General features: G+C 41.6%; 2 protein-coding genes across 3 annotated transcripts in view; one reads left to right on the top strand and one right to left on the bottom strand.

Annotated features, from left to right (window-relative positions):
- Positions 1-2,736, top strand: part of LOC127599708 (multiple epidermal growth factor-like domains protein 11) — a 145,915-nt gene extending 143,179 nt beyond the window's left edge. The window contains 1 exon segment of the mRNA XM_052063863.1: positions 447-2,736. Coding sequence (XP_051919823.1) covers positions 447-631 — 185 coding nt within the window. The 3' untranslated portion in view covers positions 632-2,736.
- The window catches only part of LOC127599794 (ras-related protein Rab-11A), a 180,330-nt gene extending 168,223 nt beyond the window's left edge, over positions 1-12,107 (bottom strand). Inside the window, exons 1-5 of one of the 2 annotated variants that reach the window (XM_052064034.1) lie at positions 11,928-12,106; positions 10,497-10,692; positions 9,416-9,609; positions 6,702-6,782; positions 1,804-4,118 (exon numbers count right to left, since the gene is read on the bottom strand). In XM_052064034.1, the coding sequence (XP_051919994.1) occupies positions 3,982-4,118; positions 6,702-6,782; positions 9,416-9,609; positions 10,497-10,692; positions 11,928-11,967 (648 nt within the window). In that variant the 5' untranslated portion in view covers positions 11,968-12,106 and the 3' untranslated portion in view covers positions 1,804-3,981. Of the gene's footprint in view, positions 1-1,803; positions 4,119-6,701; positions 6,783-9,415; positions 9,610-10,496; positions 10,693-11,927 lie in introns of those variants that run through there. The other variant, XM_052064035.1, reaches the window with a different exon arrangement.
- Between the last annotated feature and the right edge of the window lie 607 nt (positions 12,108-12,714).

The raw sequence follows: 12,714 nt of genomic DNA, 5'->3' as shown, positions 1-12,714 counted from the left end.
GAAATTCCTTTCTTTATAAATCTTACTTAAGCTTAAGATGCATGACAATATTTTTCAATACCACTTACCTGTTAAAGTTTTGGACAATCAGTGGGATCGGTTGCAATGCATATATGTGAATGATGAAAGTAAATTGTACATATTTCAAAGGAAATCTAAGGTGTTTTGTGAAATGTTTTGTAAAAGATAGGTTCATTAAATTTAAACATTTTTCGAATGTTTTTGTGCTTCACTATCCCATAACAAAAGAAAGACATTATATTTTGGTTACATAAAGCAGAGTAGGGTATAATTTGAATGGTCCAGCCCACTTGACATCTACCGAGGGCGTATGTGGCCCACAATGTAAAATGAGTTTTACACCCCTGGTATACAGTATTAAAAACAAATTATTTAAAATTTCAAGGAGTGCAGAAATGACAGCATTGGTCTTTTGTCTCTCCCAGAGCCCACCATCAGTATCATCCCAGGAGCTGGAGGCATGGTGGTGTCCAGTTACCCGCAAGATCTCTATGACCTGCCCAGGAACAGCCACATCCCCAGTCACTATGACCTACTGCCCATGCGGCACAGCCCCACTCACAGCCACAGCCCCCCTCTGCCCGGCAGTCCCAATGGCTCGCTGCTCTAGGACACAAGCACAAACACACACACACACACACACTGGAAACCCACAATATCCCTGTCCCTGCCTGCCCTTCTGTGAACTGGATGAAATCCAGTCAGAAATACTTGGAAACTGTGAAGAGGCTGTTTGTAGTTTTCGGTAACTGGACGGAAAAAATGTTATTTGATATTTTATCATTGTAAATATATTCAATTTTAGGTGTTTCGTGCCATGAAACTTCTGTGTTTTAACTGCCCCCCCCCAAAAAAAAACACAAAACAGTGGAGGCAATATAGGTATACTTGTATACAGCAGTGTACCTTTTGGTAGTATGCTTTTTCATTCATTCACAGATGCAATAGATCAATTGGAACATTTGAAAGCATGCACACATACACTGAATACGCGTTTGAGTGCGTCAGCAAGTTTGGCTGATTCAGCTTGTCCTGTACTCTCCTCTAAGTGGACACTGAAAAAGGACAAACAGACACAAGCAAGCAAGCCATATACCATACTTTTTTTTTTACATTGTCTCTTCCAGTTTGTATAGAAAAGGTGTTGTGTTGGCTGTACACTTTGTCCACTTGTAATTATTTTGTTGTTACATCAGAATGAATACACATGCATGCCAAAGATTAGCAGAGTAGTTAGCCAGCAATCTCCTTTTTACATTAGTCAGAGCGAATTTAGTCATCTTCCAGGCTCTGCATAAGACTGTCACACAGACTTTGGAGTTTTGAGTGAGGATATGCTATAAACCAGGATTGGTTGAGACTCTTTAATTCAAGCGACTTTTATTTGCTCATTTTCCGGTTAAATGGGTTACTTCCATTTTGTGGCAATGTTAACTTTTGTTATACGAGTATTATTACAAATCAAGTAGCACTATAGTATCATAAATGTATGTATAAGGCCCTATTCGCACAGATCAATGCTGTGAAACTGGCAAATCAGTACACCTTCACGATAGTGACATTTCAACAACCAAGATTTGTTTCCCACTCAAATTACCTTCTGTGACGGTTCCAAATGTTAGTTTACTACTTTTCTTTCATGCAAATTGGCTTCTTTTCCTGGTCATGTTTCCAACCAATAAAACTGATTAGCTTCAGGGAACGGAGTGGTAGTTAGTACCTAATAACTACCTAGTGACTTGAAATTCTAAGTTTAAAAAAAAAAACAAAACATCTAAAAGATTTATGACTGGTGCGCTTTATTACGATGAGCTGATAACTTAAGATAAACACAATTGTACAATTTTATCAATCTGTACAAAACATAAAACCATTACGAGCCCCCTATCACATTTAACCCTTCATAATAATTGAAATGACATCATTTCACTCTTACACTGGAATTACAGTCAGTTTATGAATTTCAAAACATTAAAAAAATGACAAATAAAAAAAAAGACTGAATCAAAAGACACAAAACAATGGATTATGATTTTTTTTTTCTGAAAGAAATTACCTTGACTCATCATTAGATTGCCATTCTACGATTATGGAGACGCTTGGTTGGCGGCGCCGTCTGTTCGAGGAAACGCCATTGGTACTGCCAGCCAGGCTCAGACACTCCAGAACTACCCATCCATCCATTCTCTGCCTCGACACACACACACACACGTACACATCCACCAAGTGCGGGTCGTGCATATGCCTGCCACACCCATCACAACGTTGGACATGACTAGAAGCTGAATGAACACTCTGAAGTACTGGAGTGACACTTCTCAGCTTGTCATCCTCATACACCAAAGCTGATTTGATGGACATTGATGTCAGCAACCAAATGCGGTTAACGTGGAGTCCCACCAAAAAGCCATGCATTGTGTTTAAGTCCGAGGCAGCTTGGTGTAAAGTAGGCTTCATGTGACAGGGAAAATTCCTTGACAGGACGGACCACTTATGAGAGTGTTAGAGGAGGGGGGTGCAAAGGTGAATGGTGAAGGAGGCACTGTGACCAGAAAACAACAGCCAAGAAAGTGGATGAATCCTCATATCATTTCCGTTAAGCATCATTGACTTCATGTACTCAAACTCTTTGACCGGGACTATTTTTGACCAAGCAATTCAGGATTAAGTTGTTAAGACTCAGATGTGGAGTTACACCCCCCCCCCACGGCCCCCTTCCCCTCCAAAAAAAAAAAACCCAAAACATTTCTTCTGAGAGAAATGATGTGAAAACTAGCCTAGGCTTAGGCTTTAGGCTAGCTAATAATGTTCAGTGCAAAAAAAAACAAAAATACAAAAACAATTATAAGGTTAACCAAGCAAAAGTCAAACAGTGGTCACATGCATCGAGAACCACGGAGAAATGTCGCTAGCTTCTCTCAATGTCAATTAAAAGCTTTCAACTTGTGCACCAAGAAAAACACATCGGGACAGCTGCGCGCTCGTTCCTGCATAGTTGTTAATTGTGAGACCGATGTAAGCTCTGTTCCTCAACGCGAAGCAGAAGTTCCCTACCCCACAAGTATGAGTGCCTCTATGACGAAGGACAACCGATGAACATGTTGCACTTTCAAGGTGGCGCACCTTCTAGGCGACTGCCACGTTCCACAGCAAAGCCCAGAGTCTCTCGCCGAATAAAACATGCAGCACAGCATATGGCCATCTTTTCAAAGACATGCAAAGCTACCCCCAACCTGCTTTCTTTTGTAAACGAGATGGTAACGGCCGGCCCATGAGGAGGCCACACGCTTGAGGCGAGCCCGTCCTCTCCACAGCATTAGCAGGACTGACGGCTCTACATTTCACTAGCGTCATGTTCACAGCAATGGGATCAAAAGTCATGACACTCCTGCATGTGGTTTCTTAAATGGTACATTGCGCTAAGTGGCAAAGAGGGGAGCAGACAATGACAGGAGCTCATTTAAGAGGACTAAACTTCAGAGCAACTTCCATGTGCTTTATATTCATATATATACGAGGAGTTGATATTTGATACAATAGACAAAAAGATCCAAAAAATCAAGAGGGGCACAAAGTATAAAGACATGAGAGGGAAAGAAATCACATTCATATATATATTAAGACATTTTTTTGGTGTGTGTGACATGTCAGCGCAACAACAGGAATGAAATCTAAAGTGATATGAAATGGCTGCAGCCTTCCGTCCTTATGAGCCTACAGACAGAGTGGCTCAGCTTGGGGCGAGGAAGGAGTCTCACGCTGTAACTTTCTATACTGTACTGAGACATATTAACGGGTGGGTGGGCGGAGTTGGGGTTGAGGGGATGTGAATGAGGGTGACAGATCGGTTAAAAGTAGTGGCGAGTTCAGCCCTGGAGCCCTGAAGGGACTATGGAGAATGGAAGAAGGGGGACGGGATTGAGGTTTTGGAAGCAGGGGGTGGGAAGTGCCAGGGCCAAGCTAGATGTTCTGACAGCACTGCATCTTTGGTTTGTTCTCAGTGGGCTGCACTTGGATGTTGACCACATTGTTGCTGGGAGACATGTCACTCTCCTGCCGCTCCGACATCTGCTTTTGGGACACGATGCGGTAGATCTCTGGAGGGAGGGAGATCACAAGGTTAATGTTTCATTTTGTGACATCACGCTCACCTGAGATCACAAGTTGTAGCAATTGCACATTGCCCATAAAAGCCGCCGGTTTCCTGGAACTGATGTTTATGTGAAGGTTAACAGGACGGGAATCCGTCAGCTAATCTGTGGTCCAAATGCTCCGTTGCGCACCGCGGGATGCTTGAGACAAACTACAGCTAAGAAAAAGAAGGTCTAATTTCGACGTCCAATTCCATTTGGTGTAAAGTGCCGTGTTTTCCATCCACTGTGCGGTGTCCAATTCTGGAGTGCTGGTTCTGCACATGCACCTCACGCATCTCTCATTGCATTCTTCATGCCCAAATCTCAACAAAAAAAACACCCACTACACAGACAACTGCAGAGGTGATAATAATGACCATATTGGTCAACAACAAATTTGAATCGGAGATGGCTTGATGTGACCAGGAACATATTTTTGACCCTGGTTTGAAAACTGTCTCTGCACACCAAGCTATTGGGATATTTTCAGGTTTTGTCTTTAATTTTGACCTACAAAAGCTTGTACAAGATTGATTTTACCAGGTGTTGTAATTTAAAGCCAAGACACTTCAGCATAAATCTAGCACCTGTTGCTGAACCTAACCCTTAATTCATTTAGATTAATAAACATGAGGCCTGCAGCTAAATAATCTTTTGCTGTTGGGATATACTGAAAATTCTATCAAACATAATAAATAGATATAATAATTTTTTGCTTGGTTCCAGATAAAAACAACAAAACATTTCCACTTCATGAACGGCCAAATGGTTTTCCTTTTTGGATTCTCAACATTTTTTTACTTGAGTTTAAACAGTGCTTAGCAGAACACCAGTTTCCTTATTAGAAATATTTGTGAGGTTTTAGACAAATCTCTCCCCACATTTTGGTCAATGAGAAGAAGTGACGTCACAGCCACAGTGGCGAGGTTGCCGGCTAAAACAGCAAATTTGAGTCCCGTAAGCCTGGTTCAAAAGTTCAAAAGGATCAGGAGGAACTTTGTGAGGCCGCTGGCATCAAGGTGTGCAGAAAAGGGTGAATGAATTTTCACTCCCGTCCCATTCGCACAAAGAAAAATCCCATCTCATCCTATAGTCCAAAAAAAAAAAAAAAAAAAAGAAAGAATCCTTGTCCTGTCCCGTCACAGTGAGTGAAAACAACTCCCATCCTGTCCTGCTCCCCCCTTCAGCAAAACTCCAATTTGTGTACCGCTCGCATTTTGGAGGTCAGCGACATTTTTTTTAAAGGTGCATTGTCCTCTTTTAATGAACAGTTTAAAACCCCCTTTCTACTCACTGACAATAATTCTTTGATGCAACATTTTTTCCTACACCAGGGTTGTTTGAGTCAACGATGATCATTTTGTCAGAACCCTTTTTTGTTTTCACGACGATAACGAGACGACGACGAGCGCAATGTAGCTCTTTGATGACTACAATATGACTTGACGTCTGTGAATTTTCGTTGACAACACTGGACGAAATTGTTAGCGTGTGGTCTGCCAGACCTTCAAAATGCAAGACATCTCGTCCTACCGTGCATGTAATCTGTCTGTCAAAAATATCAGCAATGTGGCTGCAACCTATTCTTGTTTGGTCACGCCCACCACCTGGCGGGCACGCAGACACATCAGCACAACACAACATGTCTGCGGTCAACAGTCTCACACAGACACATACTTTCCGTTGATGGACCAATGGCGGCAGTGTTAACAAAGTGGCTTGATAGTCAGAAACGAAGAAAAGATAGTCTGGACATACTTTCTGTACAACCCAGCATAAAGAACAATGCAAGGCAGTGGTAAACTAGGTGGAAAGAATACCACGCCTCTCAAGTAGCTCTGAAGGCCGGCCGTACATTTTTTTTTCGCATAATCTCTGATGATCATTTTTAGTAAAAAGATGTCGACCAGTATAATTTAAGTTCAGATAACACCTTTCATGGGACCCAAGGATACTGAGAAAAAAGGACTTTCAACCCACTCTCACTATCCGAGGAATGATCTACAGTAGCATGGTCTGCTCTCGCGTGTTACTGATTGTAGAATGGCTAAAAGCAGCCGTGCAGAAGGAAATCCGTGACAAAAGTAAAGTTGTTTTTCTTACGCCAAATATCACCTCCATTGTCTTTTAAAAGACAAAACGTTATGTGATCCCGTTGAAATGGTTGTTTCAGTTGCAAGCTATGATTTACCTGAAATCTCTCTAATTCTGCTAAATCATTTCAATCATCACATTTGTGACAAACGAATGTTTTTTGTTGTTGTTTTAATGCACAGGTGTCAAACTCTGGCCCTCGAGGGCCGCCGTCCTGCATGTTTTCCATCTCTCCGTGTTACAACCCACCTGATTCAAATGAACTGGCTCGAAATCAGGCTTCTGAAGAGCTAGCTGATGAGCTGATCATTTTAGGTGTGTTGCAAATGGGCGGGAAGGAAAACGTGCAGGAGAACGGCCATCGAGGACCGGAGTTTGACACCAATGTAATCTAATGCGTTGAAATTCACACGAGTGATGTATTAACATCATAATACTTGTGCGTGCACATACCTGTGAGAATGGTCTGGAAGGCAGTCTCAACATTAGTGGAATCCAGAGCTGATGTCTCCAGAAAAGATAAACCGTTTTTCTCTGCAGGACAAAAACAAACAACAGGTTACTAGGCACTGAAATGTGTTGCAATACACAGCAAGAATCTTAACATAAGCAAAACACAAATCTATTGATTGCGCAACAGGCACAAGTACCAAAAAGTTTTTTTAAAAAATTAACTTTTCTTTCTGTGTGGGTTATGTCATTGAGACCGTTATGTGGGAGAAAAAAATCATGGTACCAGTGTATTTGAGGGCAGGAAGGAGAATCAAGTGAGGCTACGTTCAAATCTTACTGTATTGTATTGTCACTATAAGAGACCATGAATAAAAGGCCAGTGAATTTTGCCGCTACACCTTTTTTCAGAAAATCAAATGCCATTGAGATTTGTTCATACACACTGCGCCGTAGAATGAAGGGAAATGAATTTTGAGTGGTGTGTTGCTCTAAACACTGCTACTAATTTTATATCTATTCAGTACTGTCCAAAAGTCTTCACCAAACAAACATTTTGGAGCCAGTCCTATTTCAGGCAGTACAAAATCTCACTGAATATTCAACACTCGACATCTCAACCACGACAATGGTGGATGGAAGCCAAGTGATTTGATTAGGTATTGAAACACAAATGACCAGATGGTCCACTGATGTGATGCCATGACATAAAATAGCAAAGTGAGCTCACACCCACTATTTTCTTGATATGTCCGTTTTTAGAGGTTCAGCAGAAAGCCAGCATTGGTCATATATTTTTGTAGTGGTTACTGTTTTATGCATCGAGGGAGTTTTTTTTCTGTCGGAGTCCTACTATGTTTGAATGCACCCCGTGCCTCCTGCCAAAAAAGTGGCATCATTTTACTCCCTTTGTGAGCCTGTGCGTTTGAACCACAAATGGTGAGTGCATTACAAACAATAACAACAACAACAACAGTATTTATAGAGCACTTTCAAACAGCCATCGCTGCATACAAAGTGCTGTACATGGAGCGATTTAACATATACAATAAACAGTAAGACGGATCAGTAATAAGTAATAAGGCGGTAGAAAGCACCAAGCAGTAAAATCAAGAGCAAATCTAAGTCATGCTGAGTCAAACGCCAAAGAATACAAGTGAGTTTTGAGGAGGGCTTTAAAGATGGGCAGCGAGGAGGCTTGCCGAATGTTCAGTGGGAGGTCATTCCAGAGAGATGGACCAGCAACAGAAAAGGCTCGATCCCCTCTGAGCCTCAGTTTAGTTCTTGGTACGTCTAGCAAAGACTGGTCCACAGACCTGAGGCGCCGGGCAGGGGTGTAGGGGCGTATGAGCTCAGAGAGGTAAGGTGGCGCGAGATTATTCAGAGATTTGAAAACAAAGAGGAGGATCTTAAAAATAATTCTAAAATGAATGGGGAGCCAGTGAAGGGATGCCAAAGTAGGAGTTATATGCTCCCTCTTACGAGTACCAGTCAAGAGGCGAGCAGCGGCATTCTGTACCAGCTGAAGGCGCTTGATGGAGGACTGGCTGACTCCAAAGTACAGGGCGTTGCAGTAATCGAGCCGGGAGGTGACAAAGGCATGAATTACTGTCTCAAAGTGTTCATGTGAGAGGAAAGGTTTTATTTTGGCCAGCTGTCTAAGGTGAAAGAAGCTGGATTTAACAACGGCACCAATTTGCCGATCGAGTTTGAAATCACTGTCCAGTTTAAGTCCCAAGTTTGAGACCGTTGATTTCAGATAAGGAGATAGGGGGCCCAAGTCTACAGGATGGAATGTACAAGGTCCACTGGGGCCAAACAATATCACCTCTGTCTTCTTTTCGTTGAACTTCAAGAAATTTTGTGCCATCCAGGTTTTGAATAAGATAAATATTCAGTGACAAGCATCTGCCTGGTAATGGCATGAGTCATCTAACAGTAGGCCACCTCATTTTGCTTCTCCACATAATAAATGTTGATCCTGTTTGGCCCATTACCTAAAGCAAAGGTGTCAGATTTGGACCGCCGCATCATATTATGTGGCCCGCAAAAACATATGACATGGTTAACTTCTATGATGTTTGCTAAAATGTGGACCAAAATTTCAATTTGCAATTAATAAGAACATTGAGATATTGCAAGCATTTTCTTGCCATTACAATAACTTAATAGTTGAACCAAAGTTTATTCTTGACTTCCAATTTCGAAACTGGTTCCCAATCAATTTGTTGTGTACTGCATATGTAATGATAAGAGATTATTAAACGGCCCTCAGGGGGAAACTGAAACGAATGTTGTCCGCGATAAAAATGAGTTTGACACCCCTGACCTCAAGTGTGCTTTGAGTTTTGGCTCCCTGTGCAATTGAGTTTGACACCCTTGCATTAGACTGTAAGCCCATATTGACCTCAAGTATTGACGTGGATGAATTTGCTCTAATGACACAACTCATGTCCTTCAGCAAAATATTCAGAGCGTTTTGAATTGATGTCGTGAAAAACACGGTCCTGAGAGAGAGATGAAGAAAAAAAAACAATTGATCTGGCTGAGTCCATACAACACAAGCGCATGCCATATATGCACTCTTATACGTGAGGGGCAGAACATATAAAAAGCACGTGCAAATCAAATGCAAAATGATGGGTTGGCTTTTAACGTTCTACAAATACACGGCAGGCTTTTCCATCTAAAACAAGAACAAGTGAATTGCGGTTTACCAGCAAAAGCCCGGGCCTCGTCGGTTGGAACAGCCCGGAGGTGGCGCAGGTCGCTCTTGTTGCCCACCAGCATGATAACGATGTTGCTGTCAGCGTGATCTCTCAGCTCCTTCAGCCAGCGCTCCACATTCTCGTAAGTCAGATGCTTGGCAATGTCATAGACCAGGAGAGCGCCGACTGCACCGCGGTAGTACCTGCAGTTTCCATTTAGACATAGCAGCCGGCCATCAATTATCATCAGAATCAATTCACGCCAACAAAGCTGGTGATTTACGACCATTTGATAACCTGATTTCAGCAAACTGGCTTACGTCACTGGCAATGCAGCCGTTTGAAAACCACTTCTGAAACTTGAGTCATTGCTGAAACTTGCTTTGTGATTGAGAATGTGACAAAAAGAAGATAACTTATGAGTTCTCCACCTTGAGATTACTACTTTTAATGATTTTGAAACTGTTCCAGCCACACACTCATCTCCGAAAAGCTAATTAAAATATTTAGGAGCGCACCTGCAACAAGACTGTCACAAATCAGCATTGCTAAAACTTCAGCATACTTTGTAATGTTCTCTTACTCCCGAAGTTCCCTTTTACTAGCATGGTAAAATACAAACTATTGGTTTCAAGTCTGAACATTGGCTTGGTCAGTCGAAAACATTTAGTCTATCCTCTGATGGTAATTCTTTGTTGTTTTTATATGTTACCATTATTGACACACGAACATGATGATTTGCACAAAGGAACGTATGAAAGGAAATGCTGAGGTCCTGAAATGCACACGCAAAATTATTTATGACAAAAGACTAACTGAACTGAAGAGGAAAGCGTGACAGCTAAGCCGGAACATGTTTCAGTCGAAAAAGCAGTTCCCACTGGCCTAATGCGGATCGTAAAAAAATATACATAAACATTTATACTACCAAACATCAATAATTAGCTGTGGTTACACATATGTTTGACCAAACAGGACTGTGTTTCCACAGCCAACTTGAATTCTTGTGCCTGTAACAGGCCCATACAAAATTGGCTTTCCCGGTTCCCCAGGCTTCCTTGAGTGTAATTTCAACACTGACAGTACTCACGCTGAAGTGATGGCACGGTAGCGCTCCTGTCCAGCTGTATCCCAGATCTGGGCCTTCACCGTTTTCCCATCCACCTGAATGCTGCGTGTGGCGAATTCGACTCCAATGGTACTCTTACTTTCCAGGTTGAACTCATTGCGAGTGAAACGTGATAGCAGGTTACTCTTTCCCACACCCGAGTCACCAATAAGGACCACTGCAATTCAGAAAACAAGGATTAATGCGGCCTCCGTGGATCTGTTGTTTCAATAAAAGATAGCAGATGTGGGCAGGGTACACCTGCAGACGTAACCTAATTTAATGCTCTGTTAAAGATTATGTCTTTATGAAAATATGAAGGCTCCATTTAAGATTGACAGGAAAGTAAACTGTGGTCAGAGTATGCAGCGGTGTAGAATCAGATTCAGAGTTTCTAATGTGCCCCTCTTGTAGCTGAAGATTATTAAAACACTACTTATGATAATGTCGTATTAAAGAAAACAATAAAATAACATTTTCCTCATGGGGTTAGAGACAGTTCTTGGAATTGCATATGTGAATAAACATACAGCGAGCTAGCTTTAATTAAAATGGAGCTTTCTTCAGAATTGGATTTGTATATACAGTACTACATTTCATTACTTAGTGAGGGTGTCCCTAAGTAGAGCGAGTGAGTGTAGTTTGCATCATAAATAAAATGGATTTACTGGAATTCAAACACCAACCATCGCAGTTATACCATTTAGACAACGTCGGACTAACAAGAATCCCTTTGTGATCTTGCTCAAGTTGGTTGATTAGGGTTTCAAGTTGTTTACGTGTCATGAATGTAAATGCCAATTCTCGTCAGTGAAGACGGGTTTTCCAAGAATGGCACATACACTGACTATTATGAGTTAATGCTTTTCAATTTTGTCAACATAAGGTTAATTCGTATGCCAATTGCTCGAAAATGTTAATTAAAAGCTCCTTCCTGTTGTGTTTAGATGACCTACTTGAAATCGAATTCAATGTTGTACCAAATGATTCAATATTTTTAGTTTCAAAACTCGCTATGTTACGCACATGATGCATTTCATCTACTATGTTTATTTTTCCCTTTGATAATATTGATGATATGCATGAATAAAGCGCGTGAACTCGCTCCTACTGGCAACCCCGTAAAGATAATGTGATAACGGGAAAGGTTAGGCGTGTCCGCTAGTCCGCACTCAGCACTAGCAAAAGGCCCGGCATTTTAAAATCACAAACGAAGTTTCAAACTTGTTTTTCTTTTTACAATACCTGTTATTAGCAGATACAACTTTTGTGTCGCGTGAATTAATTAAGCTCGCTGACATTTTCCGAGAAGCTTAACGAAAAGCAATCAGAGCACAATGGTAGTGTCGGCTAAGTTTAGCCTAACAGCTAACAGAAGCAAGGCACAACAATACGACAAAAAAGTCATTTTACCTTTGAACAAATAATCATACTCGTCATCTCTGGTGCCCATTATCGTATTGAGTAATAGTCAGGCCAAGATTGACCTCGTTCTAATGGTAAGAAACGATCTAGTTGGCTTTGGTATGCCCAAAAGGAATCTGTTTGGAAGACGGACTTCCGCAATTTCTTCTTTGTGTGCCCCATCGGACACTAAGAGCTCTCTTTCTCCTAGCGGTCAACAACAGAAATTTCCATGCGATTCGGATTCGTAGTGTAGTACATTGTTAAAAATACGGTACTAAATCGAACGTACGTACATTGAAAATCATGTTTTGCTGAAGATGACACAAGATTGTTATGTAAATATATATTTGGCTGTTGAGACTTGTTTATGTAAATTTAACTGTCAATCTTTCAGATTCTTCCACAAGCGAGTGGCATTTTGTGCTAATCAGCAAATGACATCACGGCAGATGACTCAATCCCGTAACAATTACTTACAAATATTAAACTTAAAAGTTAAAATATATTCATGATATTGTAATATAAAGCTATTTCAATCCATTGTAAATGGGAGAGGAGGGCCCGTCAGGAAGTCGAGCCTCAGATTGAGGAGGAGCAGTGTGGTTTTCGTCCCGGCCGTGGAACAGTGGACCAGCTCTACACCCTTAGCGGGGTCCTTGAGGGTATGTGGGAATTCGCCCAACCAGTTTACATGTGTTTTGTGGATTTGGAGAAGGCGTTTGACCGTGTCCCTCGGGGAGTTCTGTGGGGGGTGCTTCGTGGGTATGGGGTACCGAACCCCCTGATATGGGCT

The sequence above is a fragment of the Hippocampus zosterae genome, chromosome 4 (genome assembly GCF_025434085.1).
Source record: "Hippocampus zosterae strain Florida chromosome 4, ASM2543408v3, whole genome shotgun sequence".
NCBI lineage: Eukaryota > Metazoa > Chordata > Actinopteri > Syngnathiformes > Syngnathidae > Hippocampus > Hippocampus zosterae.
This window is presented reverse-complemented; position numbering and strand designations above follow the sequence as displayed.